Source organism: Drosophila hydei, unplaced genomic scaffold (assembly GCF_003285905.1).
Source record: "Drosophila hydei strain 15085-1641.00,03,60 unplaced genomic scaffold, DhydRS2 tig00000001-arrow-pilon, whole genome shotgun sequence".
NCBI lineage: Eukaryota > Metazoa > Arthropoda > Insecta > Diptera > Drosophilidae > Drosophila > Drosophila hydei.
Genome location: NW_022045643.1, coordinates 13,815,243 through 13,830,331, shown reverse-complemented (window position 1 = coordinate 13,830,331; position 15,089 = coordinate 13,815,243). Strand labels below are relative to the sequence as shown.

Sequence of the window (15,089 nt, the reverse complement as noted above, 5' to 3'; positions counted from 1 at the left end):
ATACGCAAAAAGGCTGCCGCCCATTAAAGTGGCTCCGCCCACGGAACGCCAAGATGGTTTCCCAACGAATTCGTGACGTCATAGCCTGCCTGCGCAGTTTGGCGCCCAAAAACTAGCAAACATACATCTGCATATATACGACGTGCCCATACATAGGAGCTGGTCATGTCTTTGCTGTTGTGAAGGTTATGTAACACACAGCTCGACATATGGTATATAAATGCGAGTGGGTGTATGTGTGTGTGTGTGTGTGAGTGTGTGTGTGCGGCTGTGTGTTTAGGTAGGCAGCCATTTTGTGCGTGGCATCGCAAGCTTCGTAGGCAACCCAAGCGGATGCTGCTGTTCATAGCTCCGCAGATCGTCAGCGAGTGTAGCTGCTTTTTGTAAGCATCCAAAACTTTCGAAAGTAGTTCGTTACAGTTGGTCTTGTGGCTCCGTCCCGTTCGGTTCAGTTAATAAAGTTCCCAGTTCACGCGAGTGTTGTGCAACCGAGTTTTGTAAGTTGTAGCTGTAGCACAATTTAGTAGTTGCACCTGCCACCAATTCAATTGCATTCAAGGTCATCTAGACAGCTGGCTAATTAAACTAGCTTAGTCTAGCGCTCATTTCGCACTCGCTCGATCGCAAACGTCATTTGTTGTTTGTTATTGTTCTTGTTGTTCCCTATATCGCACATTTTCGCTCTTCACACGTAATTGCCAGTAAAGCAGCCAAAGTGAATTATCTAAAGCAATACATCGACGATATCCGCAGGATAATCGGTAAGATATCCTATACGCCACATACAACAAAAACTGCCCATCTCTTGTAAACACAAAACACATTCTTGATCTGAGTGTCTGTTACATAATTAAGGTACAGGTTTAAGGTTTTCCACATTGCTTACAGCTGTCGCGTTGTCTGTACCCAGCACATAGTCTGGCTATATACTCCCACACACCTACACACTCAGGAAATAATGTTAACACTCACTGCGCAATAGCAGACGCTGCTCAGCCTTATATTGCTATGTACATCCAATCCTGTCCCAGTCTCCTATCAAATCTGTGTACATGCATTGCTGGCCTTATATACGAGTTTGTATATGAGGCTGTGCCACCCACACTCACTCGCCAATTTTGTCCTTCAGTTGTCCTTGTACACACACATTTTCCTACTCCATTTTCAGTTCTGTTTATTTACTTAGCCAGTGCATTTTCGCGCTGTTGTTCTTGGCGTTGGTTATGTAATTGGAGGTATCTATTTATCGGTTGGCTATTGTATAACACCACGCTCACAGTTGCCATTTGCATATGTTTTCATCTCGATTCAGGGTTATATAATAATAAGAACATTTGCTCATGAAGCAGGGAGACATTATCGTATACTTAACTAACTAACTAACTATACTTAACTCTAATAATGCATTTTCTTCGCTTTTATTGCAGAGGAGAAAATGTCGCTCAATCCGAACGGGTATAAGCTCTCCGAAAGGACGGGCAAACTAACAGCATATGGTAAGTATAAAGATCATATAATATATAGTTAGTGGAAGCTAAAGTCCAAAACATATACAGTTTTTCAAGTACAGATTTACATACATTTTAAGCAGAAAATTAAGTAACCAATTAATAAATAATAAAGCTAAAAGAAAATAAAAATTAAATATATAACTAATATACAAATTGTTCAAATATATTTAAAATATATTTCTTTTGTGGAGCTTTTTAAATTATTATCTGACAGGTTCTCAGCACAAGATTGTTCTTATACTTCAATATTTACTCAATCACATTGATATATTTTATGTTAAATACTTTCATTTTTTTTTATTCAATTGTGTTAGGAAGGTATAAAATAATAATGACAATTTTTGTTCTTATAATATGATATTTGATCTAGTGTTTATTTTTAAATTTTTATCACAGTTATGGATCATGAACTATGCTTTCAACTTGCTTATGAAGTTTGTAATAATATTGTCTTAAAAATTAATATATTTATTCATTGGATATTCTATAAATGTTTTCTATAATAAATAAGAAAATATTGAAACTGAAATTCAGGTTTTATTACATAAATTTTCATACAGGATTTGTCTGTATATATATTCGATTATAAATATTGTCTAATATAAATATCTACTGAGGGATTGTAGTCATAAGTATTAAGCGTCCTTCAGAGTGGTGAGAGCATTGAAGTCTATTTGCTTAGGAAATAATAAATGAGAGGTGTTAAACTGACATGCACAAACAAAACGAGCGAAAAGGACGACCACAAGGCCGTACTCGAGCAGCACACACTCTCGATAGACACATTGGACTGCTGTCCAGGACACACGCTGCCAGTTACATTCCTTGCTGCAGACCTTGATAAATTGCTGCGTCGCTTGACTTCGCCGATGCGTGAAACTGGCGAATGCCTTGTAACAGATTTTGGCCAGCAGACAAACAGACAAACACAGAATCAGTCTTATAAGCAGAGAGAGAGAGAGTGAAAGAGAGCTAAGCACAAAAGTCAAAGGCAATCAACCACCGACAGTCTGGAAGCAGGACCAGAATAGGGCACAAAAAGGTGCTGCAAGACGCGTGCCAAAAATTGAAAGCACAACAAACATAAACCGTTTAGTCACAGGATATTACGTACGCTTACATGTGAGAGCGGGATGGAGCATCGAACATACGAACGTACATACGTATGCACGCAAAGGATCGGGAGCTGTTGCAGGGGTTCAGGGACCGAGAGTCCTGGTCACGGCTGTGTCTGACATTAAGCGCACGCGGACAAGTTTTCGCTTATGTGGGCAAAGCACATTAAATTTTATTTAACTTTGCCGTAAACTTGAGGAATTTCGAAATTGCTACAATTTGTCTGCTGCTGGTCCCAGGGTTGATCTGCTGCTTATTTGAATTGACAATTGCTCGGCTTCATGAAATGCGCTTTTAATGGCAATTATGCGCAACGTTAACTTTCCAATTGAAGAAGACTGCGGAGCCCCTCAACACTAATTTCATTATGAAGGCAGGCAATTAATAGCACAAGTCACAGTTAAGAGTAGCCAGCAGCTGTCCATGGAATTGGCCAACCCCGAAGCCTCAGCTTGGGACCGCATATGACTGGAAGCCATTAAATCACTTGGTTTCGCAGTTGGATACAATTTACGCGTTCAGAAATAATATATATTCAATAAAAAAAGCTTTTGATAGATATTATTAAAATGCTCCCATAAAAGTTTGAAAATATACGGCACCAAGTTCAGAGAGAAGCACACTAATATGTATGCCTCTGTTCATATATGCTAACGAATAGTGTATACAATGTATAAGAAATATATATTTCAAAAAGCCCTGGCTCCTAAAAACATTATTTTGAGAAGGGGGTTGACAGATGAAAGACCTCTCAGTACACAAATATTCATTACTTTAAAATATAAAGGAAATTTTATAAAAATGAATGAAGAAAAGAGTATCTGAATTCTATTTATTTTCATAAGTTAGCTGATGAGAAAGGAATTGTTTACTCATTTACGAAGTGATATTTGTATATTGGCTACAGCCCATGACAGTCAATTATGCGCTTTTGAAGCTAAATGATTGTTATATATGAAATAAAACTTGGAGGTTTCAGCACGTAATAACATATACATATTTTTCACATTTGTGGACAATTCATGAAAGCGATAGTTAACGGTATATAGGATCGTGCCAATTTGATAAAAACTATGATTTCCTGTTATACTTAACTTACTTGCCATTTAGATCAGCTTAACAGATAAACCTATAAATTTTCTAGTGCGTCTATCAAGGCGGGACAAGCCTTGAAGAAATTTATTTGATTGTCAGCTGCGACACATTAGAGAGAAAACATTAAGTACATGTTTTAACTTGTTAAATCTATCCAACAGCAAAAAGAGAAAAACATCGCTCTTAACTAGAAGCACCAAGCATGAATTATGAAATTGATAACATCTTCTAAGATGTACAATGTTCATTTTACATTAAGCTCTACCTAGTATAGATTAAGGTACATTTGAAAATATCGCTGCAAATTTTAACAAAAGTATTTTCAATAACATTTATTTTGGCCTCAAATGAATAAAAAACATACATTATAAACTCATATACACTCTCGTCAGATATTAATATGAAATCTGTTTTTTATGGCTCAGCCGTCTCGATTGAAAATAAAGCCCGCCCACAAATCATCATCACAATAATAATCATATATCATAACGAGCTACTGCGGCTAGATAAGGCAAAAAGCCATTTTCGCTGTCAGCAGCAGCAGCGCACGCGCTTCCTTTTTTTATGCCTGACGATAAGAGATGAAGATAGATGCTGAGAGAGAAAGAGAGTTACGTAGGGAGGGAGAGACCTAGATGTTGGCAGAGAAGTGTTTTAATTCCACTGACAATACGGATTTTTTCTTCTTTTTATCTAGATCTGATGCCCACCACAGTCACCGCTGGAGCAGAGACTCGTGAATTTTTGTTGAAAGTAATTGATGTGCTATTGGACTTTGTGAAGGCCACCAATGATCGAAACGAGAAGGTGCTTGACTTTCATCATCCGGAGGACATGAAGCGTCTGCTCGACCTGGATGTGCCGGATCGAGCGCTGCCGCTGCAGCAGCTGATCGAGGACTGTGCCACCACGCTCAAGTATCAAGTGAAGACAGGTAAGCGCGATGGCTAGGCATGGATGGGCTTGACTTGGCCTTTCCCAGGGGTAGCTTATCGTATGTTTGCACAGCCAGCCAGTCGGCGTTAATCAAATTTGTCTCTGCATAAATTTGCATGCGCCGCAAACACAAAGCATATGTTTGCTTGGCAGTAGCATACTTTACAGGGCGCGTGCCCGAACAACTTGCGGTCGCATTAGGGCACAAAGTGTGCAGCCTTGTAGATAAGCACATTAGCTGCGAGGACATCGCAACAGACAATGCCATTTTATGGCCCATTGAGCTGTGCTCGTCCCAGTAGCAATAACAACAAGCGCCGCTGTTGTTTACACCTTTCAAAAACACTCGTCTCAACCCGCCCGACCCCATTCAAAATGGACTTAAATCTGAAAACTGACTTGCCATCAATCATAAATCCGCCAAAAGGGTTCTAAATGCGGCTTTAGCAGCCAAAAGTCATTCGCACGTTTCACTTTATGCTCGTTTTTATATGCGATACTCATTGAAAATTAAAAACAAAGGTATATTGTTTTTGTGGAACTGACTGGAACTGCAGGCTAATGCATCAATGATATAATAATACGAATCAGGCAGATAATCTTAATCAATCTAGATTAGTGCATCATTGTTGGAAATCTCAAGAGCTTCAGATGTAATAAATAATATTAAATTTTTTATGAATTATCTGAAGCATCAAATCTTAGATTTTAGCATAGTGCATACGAAAAAATATAAATAATATTTTTATTTGCATATATGTATATGTATATGTATGTATGAAATAAATATTTATTGCTTTTTACAATAACTTTACATTGTGTACAGGGTGTACACTAGTCAGGCATGCTCGAAAGTTTCAGTCTAGTTTTTCATTGAACGTGAATACTCGCCTGATTTCATTGAAAATTAATGCAAGGGGCGGCCAGGAGTGCGCACGTGACCGCAATTCTGTTTGGAGTATCGATAATAAGCGCCGCCCAACCCCGGATGCTGCGGCCTTGTCTAGGAAACTGCGTGAGCTTCCGTACAGCTCGTCCAACAGGCGATAGCAGGAAATTACACCGGCTTGTTGGAAAGGAACGAACGCTGCAAAGGCTTTTGGCTTCACTGTGCTCAAAATTGAATTAAAACTAGACTGAAATAACAATGTAATCAGGGAGTCGCTGCATAAGCAAAGTTTTGATTAGATTTGAATACTATTAAAAGAATACAATTACGAACAGATTGTGGTAAGAGGTGGAGCAATTTAGGGAAAGCTTTCGGAATGTCAAATGTTAAATGTGAGAGCTTGGAGATACAAATACTAAACATGGAAAGTATTCAAATAAATATGTTTGATTTGTCCACTGTACACTAATTTGTTTCATGTTAAATTTATATTATTATTATCTATAAATATTGAACGTGTTAAATATCACATATATTCGCATTTTTCATTGACGGAATTTCCTTTTGGCTTAAACTAGCATGATATAAATCCCATATATGATCCATAATCTCACATAATGCACACCCTGCCACGGGGGAAACATGATATGCCAGAGACGAGTGCCAGGAGGCTTTCTGTCTGCCTCTCGTGGACGACTCTATAAAAAGGGGAGCTTTAATCAAAATCCGTTGTTATTTTCTGACTCGCTGCATTCCTGATCCTTTGATGCGAATGAATGACTGACTGCCTGACGCTCTGTGCGGCAGTCCTAAGCTCGTGTCTAGGTCGAGGGTGACTCAAGTCCTCTGACGCAAAGAGTCCTTATTCCTGGCAGCAACTGAGGCCACATCCGCAAATTGAAATGTTTGGATGCCGACGCTTTTATATACTATATGTGTGTGTGTGTGTGAGTGCGAGTGTGAGTCTGTGCGGATGGATTTAGCCTTGTGGCGAATGGGATTTTAATCACACGACTTATGGCACTCAAGATGTGAACTGACAGACGCCCAAAGCGAGCCACACGAAGGGTTTGCAGGACATTTAGCAAGGGGGCTTTCGACAGATTCCTGATGCTCTTGTCCGCTGTTTGTACTGAAAGCATTTTGTGATTTTTCGTGGGATTTCAGCGGAGTCGTAGCAAGTCGCAATTAGCTGCAATAAATGAACAATTTAAGACACACACACACATAACTGATGACTGTTAGGCTAACAATGGACACGAGTAGAGCTTTAAGATCTGGGCCCTATTGATTTTTGTGACCCCGAACAGGCCTTCAACAATGTTTGTCGGGCTCGTCTGCCCTTGAACGCATGCACATCCGGCGCTGTATTGAATGCCAGTCAGCCGTGTTTGGTTGGGTAGCCAGCCGGCTGTTGCTTTGTTTCAGCTGAAACATTTTTAATAAAACAAAAAATGTAGCATGAAAGATGGCAACACAGCTGCCAGGCACATCTGTTGTCAGCTTAACCAGCTCCAGTTGACAGACAGCCATGGCGAAATACGAAATACGAAAAGCGGAAGACGGGAGACGGAAGACGGAAGGCGGAAGGCATTTTCAGCTACATTAAACAAGCAACTCACATTTCTGCTCCACAGGGCATCCACACTTCTTCAATCAGCTGTCGAACGGCTTGGATCTGATCTCCATGGCTGGCGAATGGTTGACCGCCACTGCCAACACCAACATGTTCACATACGAGATAGCCCCCGTATTTATACTCATGGAGAACGTCGTGCTCACCAAGATGCGTGAGATAATTGGCTGGTCCGGCGGCGATTCGATTTTGGCGCCCGGTGGCTCCATTTCGAATTTGTATGCTTTCTTGGCCGCTCGCCACAAGATGTTCCCCAACTACAAGGAGCACGGCTCGGCTGGCTTGCCCGGCACCCTAGTCATGTTCACATCGGACCAGTGCCATTATTCGATCAAGTCTTGCGCTGCTGTCTGCGGCCTCGGCACTGACCATTGCATCGTGGTGCCATCCGATGAGCACGGCAAGATGATTACCTCCGAGCTGGAGCGCTTAATACTCGAGCGCAAGGCCAAGGGCGACATTCCTTTCTTTGTCAACGCCACGGCTGGCACAACTGTGCTGGGTGCATTTGACGACATCAATACTATTGCGGATATCTGTCAGAAGTACAATTGCTGGATGCACATCGATGTGAGTAACCATGGCATTTCGGAGAGTCCACAATAAAATCTGTTTCTGTTCCATATTCCACAGGCTGCTTGGGGCGGAGGCTTGCTGATGTCGCGCAAGCATCGTCATCCCAGATTCACAGGAGTTGAACGGTAAGTACCTATAGTAGCTATAGACTGACCTAAACTCACAGATACAAATTGAGAAGAATAAAATGAGTTGGGCGAAGCTAAAGATATTTTGAAAAAATAAGTTGTTAAGTGTTTAATATTCCTGTTTATATAATTTTAATAAATTAATATTTTTTTATATATAAATATTATGTTGTGCTTAAAAAGAGAAAAACGTTTAACTAGGAGACACTTGTAATACAACAAATATTTTATGGCTTAAAATATTCAATTCCAACTAATAGATATAGACATAGAATAAAATATAGTTAATTGAATTTAGATCTAAATTATAAATTCAAGTTATTCAAACTTACAAATATAAATAAAAGCCATCTGGAGCTTAGTTCTAAAATATTTATTTGCAAAATTAAATATATTAAATATATCTTATTTTTCTATATGTGCACTTGACAGCTTAAGTTAATGTTTATTTACTCACATTATTTACTTCAAGTTTTTATTAAGCAAATTGAAATTTACTTTAAAATGCATCAACCTAAAGACAAAGCTGCTTCGTTGTCTTTATCAAGTCTGTGTGTCCCATACAATAACTTGGCTCATTTATCATCTGCCCTCATATTCGTGCAGTCAAAACAAGAATTGAAATCTCTTGTTGTGCAAATTTAAATCTAAATGCTCCCAAATGGCCCGCATCGTTCAAAGTCCAAAGTACTTACAGGGCGAGCCTTCAGCGACATGTGGTAAAAATCTCAATTTGCCATTTAGTGCTTCCATCAGGTGTTCAGAGCTTAACGGGATTACAAGGCCCAAAGCCGAGTGCATTTTCGTCTGCGCAAAAGACAAACAAATGAACAAAGTGGATATTCAACCCGCGCGTCCTTGCAACACTCACTCAATTGCCACCCTTCCGCCTGGCCGTGGATGCAGGATGGTTGGCTAGGTGGTGGGGGTTGGGTGGCTGGGTGCTGCGTGCAGGGTGGTGGGCATTACTTACACAACAATTACGCCAAACAATAACTGGAGGGCAGACCAGGCGGCCGCTTCCCTTAGATTGTTGTGTAAGGAATTTTTAATTTTAAAGTTAAAATCGGAGCTCGTAAGTGCACTTTACGAAACTCCCGCCCTCGTAACTGGAAACGCCGCATAGCTTAGGCAAATGTCACCGCTGCAGCTGTCGTATTGACAGCTTTGCGGTCAAGGGAGAAGTGTCCCATAAACACTTTCAAATTGATGGGCTCCATCCATCAAGGGGCCATTCAATTCATTTGGCGCCCAAATCCTGGTTGGCATGCAAATTGCGGGCCCTAATTGAACGCTCTCTATAAATTAATCATTAAATGCGCGTGCAGCTGACATCTTGTGGCCATTGGCAGCTAAGCCCGAGTTGATTAATAGCATTCGGATCCAGCTGCTAGGAGATGCTCTTAAATCTGCTTAGCTTGCGGGAAATGCCTAAAACAAAGCAAACTTTTCGCTAGAGCACAAGAACAGTCATTGATACAATTTGTGGCAAGCGCCACATGCCGCCACTCAAGCTGAAGCACGCTTACACTGGCACTCCATAAGCATCATGTTTATAGACACTCACACACACGGAACTGTAAATAGCTGCCCCTGGGGGATGTTTAGTGGCGTCTGCCGACCCTCGGGCTTTGGGGTTGCGCTCGCTTTGAATTCAATTAAAGGTCTGCGGCTTGAAATTGCCACAATTTATGGCACTTGCCTGTGAGGAAGCTTCTGTCCTTGTCGCTGTCCTTGTCCCGGCGGGGTGGCTGTGAGCGAGGGTGGCCACTGGCTTCATACAGACCACATAGCGCGGCAGCTTAGTGTTAATTGTTTGTAATTTGTAATTGAATGTCATTTAATATATTGTTGCCCGTCCTGATTTGACTTTTGCAGCGCGGATTCTGTCACCTGGAATCCACACAAGCTCATGGGAGCCCTGCTCCAGTGTTCAACTATTCACTTCAAGGAAGATGTAAGTAACAATTCCGAAACTTTTAAATTCATAAATCAATCTTAAATGCATAGAAATATAGCTGAGGTACAAATATATTTGTTAAGATAACCCAATCATCAGTGGCTGAGTTTAGAATACTTCATTCAGAGCATTTGTGGCTATGAATTTTGCATTTTGTCTGATGCAAAGTAATATCAATGACACATAATACATTTGGAAAGTGTTTCTTGAGCCATTTAGACTAGGTCTGTACTAATCTGCCTGATTCAGAGCCCTTTTTATTACTCAATTTTGATACCCTTTGTCATCCCAGGGCCGAACAAAAGCCTAAGTTCATGAGACGTTGTAAGTATCCTTATATCAGCTTAAATAATAGTGTTAAGGTTTAAATCCCATAGCCTGAAACAAGAATGTGGCCTATAAAAAAGGCAAATGTAGTTTAGCTAGCGAACCTAATAGAACGGACTTGCATCGAATTGTAAACAACATTTTTTGCCGAACTTGCAACCATATGTATTAAGTTTTAATTGCCTTATGATAAATATGGCCAATGTTTAAAATTTATTTAAAATGTGTGTTTATTTTAACCATTTAAATGGCTTAGAATTATATTTAAATCTGATGACTGAAGGACTAATATATGCCCATTTGACTCATACCCATTTCAAGCTTCCTTGTCCTTCGTTTTAAGCCTTATTTCCTCAACATTCTTCTGCATATCACAATGTGTGTTGTTTGCCCAAAGAATTCCAATTGTGTTGCGAACAATTCCTTGTTATTTTTCATGCCAAACAACAGACAGTCAGACATGGACGGGGCCTGTCGCAGCCCGAAAAATTACAATGAATGAGCAAATGTTTGGCAACCCTGTGGCCCCTGTTGCCACTGCTGCCACTGCTGCTGCTGCTGCTGCTGCTGCTGCTGTTACTCCTGTTTAGTTGGGCGAGAGCCACCCTTGGATTGGGTTTGCTTTTTTATATTCTGTGCAATATGTTGCCATCGGTCACAGTTGCGTCTTTTGGCAGCCGGAATTTTAATTAAAATTTGAACTTGACTTACGAGCGAAAAAAAGGAAAAAGCGATAACTAAAATCCATTTGCTTGCAGGGCCTGCTCATCAGCTGCAATCAAATGTCTGCTGAGTATCTTTTCATGACCGACAAACAGTACGACATCAGCTACGACACTGGCGACAAGGTGATCCAGTGTGGACGCCACAACGACATTTTCAAGCTCTGGCTGCAGTGGCGCGCTAAGGGCACCGAGGGATTCGAGCAGCAGCAGGATCGCTTGATGGAATTGGTTCAGTATCAGCTGAAGCGTATTAGGCAGCAATCCGATCGTTTCCATTTGATTCTGGAACCAGAATGCGTCAATGTGTCCTTCTGGTATGTGCCCAAACGTTTGCGAGGTGTGCCACATGACAGCAAGAAGGAAGTGGAGTTGGGCAAGGTAAGATGTCTGCCTGTCTAGCCAGTAAAACCCGACTGGTATCTACATCTATTGCTTTTGCAGATCTGCCCCATTATCAAGGGGCGCATGATGCAGAAGGGCACACTTATGGTTGGCTATCAGCCAGATGATCGACGGCCCAACTTCTTCCGTTCGATCATCTCTTCCGCTGCTGTGACCGAGCAGGATGTGGACTTCATGCTTGATGAGATACACCGATTGGGCGATGATTTGTAAGCGATTCTAGCTGAGAACCTATAATGTCTCCAAAAGATAAATCTAGCTACTGTTGTGTAGTCGATGCAACCAAGAAGTATCTTTAAGGTAAAAAGCATATCATAAGAACGCAAAGAGAATAACTCTCAACTAATCAAAGTTATATATTACTGTACATTAAAAGGTGTTATCGAATGTTATGTTTGAATTCGTTTTTCAGTTATTTGATTCTAAGATCCAAGCCAGTGTTGGAAAACTATCAAATATGTACTCATATACTTATAATCGAAGTGTTGCCAATTTTAATGTTATTTTATGTTTCACTTTCATAAAGAAATTTCAAGAGTTTGATTGCGACTGTTGCACCTACAAAATATATCAAATTATTATATCGTAAAGTTCTCTAAAAGAATATCTCTGTGTACATTTAAAGCACAATACAAACACAAACACCACCCGCCACACTCACCACCAAACCAAAAATCGAATCAATTTAAAAATCAAAGTTGGAATATTTGAAACAATTATTAAAGCCAAATAGTAAAACTTAAGAACTTAAGTGTTGTAAGATGATATGATGTCTTAACATATCATTAATGAAAAACAATAGTATGTTGAATTCGAATTAAATTGTTTGCAATACTTAAATTATATAATTATGTTGCTGCTATATAAAAAAGTATATCTAAAGTTGATCTATGGCAAAGTTTATGCTTCAGGCAATTGTATGTACCTTTACACCATATATCAAAAGAGACCTGTGCTTGTTAAATTTTACACATTTAATGCAGTTCAAAAATGAAGGCCTCAAGATCGAATGAGAAAGCTAAAATAGCTTCATGTACTACATAAGTCTATAAGAATGGATCTTGAGCCAAAACTAGTCCAAGTATCGAACTGTGCTATATATATATAAATACGTATAACGAATCATTCAGTTGAATTTTAGTTGTTGGATCGTGCTTAAATCATATACGTCTGATATATATATATATTGAAGATATATTCGGTGTCAATTAAATGCAATTAAATAAAATGTTAAGAAAAAGGTGTTGGAACATTATATAAACAATTTTAATGAAACTAACTTATGATCAATTTTGTTAAATTTGGTTTGAAATGAGTTATACAAAATTCAAGAACAAAATACATATACGCGCTGTACGTACGTAATATTTACCAGTATAAATATATTCACAAATATATATAAAATATACATTTATGTATTGTAGTTTAATGTGCTGTTAACTAAGTTGAATGGAAGTCAAATTAAATATATATCATGTGTATATCAAATTAAATACAAAATTCAAAAGTCAATCATATAATTTGTATTTCGTGTATAAATTGATGTAAATGTCTTTGAGAATTCTAATAAAAACAATTATTCCAGCATCTTAAACATATATATATATATATATACATATATATAACTTATAAATATATGAGTAAATAATAAATAAAAGTAACCAAAGAGCAAGAAAGAGAGCTTTTATTTGACTCTCTGTACGTGACGCCGATTTGAGGGGCTTGTTTCGCTAAGAGCTCATGACAACCGGCCCAACCGGCTTAAGAGCGACCAGATAGGCTAACATACGATATATATAGACCATAAAATGTGAGCAGCTACTCAGTTGTAATCGTCAGTCTGGCGCTACGCACACTTTCCATTGCGGCTGTCGTTTTAATCAGTTTACTAAGCACACATCTGCTCAGCCGTTGTAAATTCTTCAGTTATATAGTTGATACTAATCTCAAATTGGATAAAATGTCAGTTAGCTTTGTGCCAGTGCCAGCTGACAGCGATTTTCCCTTGGAAAATTTACCATATGCTGTCTTCTCCACTAAGTCGAATGTAAGTGATTCAAACTTAAAAAATTAAAAGTATAAAATATATATTTTAAAATTTCAGTTTTCTATATATGTATATATACGAAAAAGTTGTGAAATGTATTTATATTATCTAAAAATATTTAATAATGAACGTCACATGGAATATTATAAAAGATTTAGAAATGAAGTTTCACATGTTTTTGGTCTATCAATTCAGAACAAAGACCGCTTTAGTGCATATCATTTGCATAGTAAAATATTTATAAAACTAGTTTGTTTACGAAAACAATCTGCGATTTCCATAGTCATAACAGCTACAGCTATGTATAACACCTGCTTATCTCGGAATATCGTACCTGAATACCGTATTTTTAATGATCGTATTTTTGTCGTTTTGCAGCCCATCCATCGGCTGTGCGTCGCAATCGGCGAGCATGTGTTGGATCTAAAAGCTGTTTCGCATTTGTTTGCACCCCCACTGCAAGTATGTACTGCGCACTGCTTGCTGAACTGCTTATTGACTCTGCTTTGTTGTTATTTTTTATAGGCTGCTCTGCAGGCAGAGACGTTGAACCTGCTAATGAGCTTGGGTCACGAAGCGTGGGATGCAGTAAGGACTCAAACCCAAAAACTGTTGTCCAAGGGTTCCGAAGTGGAGCAGAATGTGGACTTAAGAAGCGTGTAGGCTAGCCATATAGCTTCGTAGTTTTCGATTTGCTAATTAAGTTCTTTTTCATTGCTTCTGCTAGAGCTCTGATTCCTCAGTCGGAGATATCGCTCCATTTGCCAGCTCAAATTGGGGACTACACGGACTTCTACTCCTCCATTCATCATGCTACCAATGTGGGCATTATGTTCCGGGGTGCGGATAATGCTCTGATGCCTAATTGGCGACACTTACCAGTGGGGTATCATGGTCGCGCCAGCTCTGTTGTTGTGTCTGGCACGCCCATTCGCCGCCCCTTGGGACAGACTTTGCCTGAGGGCGCTGACAAACCGATCTTTGGTGCATGCAAGCTGTTGGATTTTGAGCTAGAAATGGCGTTCTTTATAGGCGGACCTGGTAACCAGTTAGGCGAATCCATCAAGGTGGACGATGCCTGGCAGAATGTCTTTGGATTTACGTTAATGAACGATTGGAGTGCTCGAGATATACAGAAATGGGAGTACGTGCCACTGGGCCCATTTACTGCCAAGAACTTAGGCACCACCATATCTCCTTGGGTGGTAACGACGGCAGCGTTGAAGCCATTTTTGCTCGATAACTTTCCACAGGAACCAGAAGTGCTGCCATATTTAAGGCAGAGCATTCCCTTTAACTTTGACATAAATCTGGAAGTTTCTTTAAAGCGTAAGACTTAAATTGTACTCAAGAGCTTTAGATGTGGACAATAATGTTTTTTACTTTATAGCTGCCAATGATAATGAGTCGCTGATTAGCAAGTCCAACTTCAAGCATTTGTATTGGACTCCTCTGCAGCAGATCGCACATCACACGGTCACCGGTTGCAATTTGCGTCCAGGTGATTTAATGGCATCTGGCACGATAAGCGGCGAAACGGCCGATTCGTATGGGTCGCTCTTGGAGCTGTGCTGGCGTGGCACTAAAACAGTGGAGTTACAAGGTGGAAAAACACGTAAATTCCTGCAGGACTACGATGAGGTCATCATCCGTGGACACTGCGTGAAAAATGGCCTGCGAATTGGCTTTGGCAGTTGCGCTGGTCAAGTGCTGCCGGCTCACCCAGTGGACCAATAATTAT

The 15,089-nt window shown here is 39.8% G+C and overlaps 2 protein-coding genes across 4 annotated transcripts; both read left to right on the top strand.

The window, feature by feature from the left end:
* The first annotated feature begins 360 nt into the window (after positions 1-360).
* On the top strand, positions 361-12,041 carry LOC111597478 (glutamate decarboxylase). Of its 3 annotated transcripts, none has more exons than XM_023312229.2 (9): positions 361-497; positions 754-761; positions 1,428-1,496; positions 4,420-4,656; positions 7,185-7,753; positions 7,817-7,884; positions 9,766-9,844; positions 10,933-11,277; positions 11,341-12,041. In XM_023312229.2, exons 3-9 carry the CDS (start codon positions 1,436-1,438, stop codon positions 11,512-11,514), a joined length of 1,533 nt encoding a protein of 510 aa, XP_023167997.1. In that variant the 5' UTR covers positions 361-497; positions 754-761; positions 1,428-1,435; the 3' UTR covers positions 11,515-12,041. The 3 variants fall into 3 exon arrangements, with proteins under 3 accessions (XP_023167997.1, XP_023167996.1, XP_023167995.1); XM_023312228.2 differs by having other exon boundaries at positions 708-761; XM_023312227.2 differs by lacking the exon at positions 754-761.
* Positions 12,042-13,122: 1,081 nt separating this feature from the next.
* On the top strand, positions 13,123-15,085 carry LOC111597529 (fumarylacetoacetase). The gene is made up of 5 exons (XM_023312306.2): positions 13,123-13,348; positions 13,727-13,810; positions 13,874-14,007; positions 14,076-14,677; positions 14,739-15,085. The coding sequence occupies exons 1-5, from the start codon at positions 13,262-13,264 to the stop codon at positions 15,083-15,085; spliced, it is 1,254 nt and encodes a 417-aa protein (XP_023168074.2). The 5' UTR covers positions 13,123-13,261.
* The last annotated feature ends 4 nt before the right edge of the window (positions 15,086-15,089 follow it).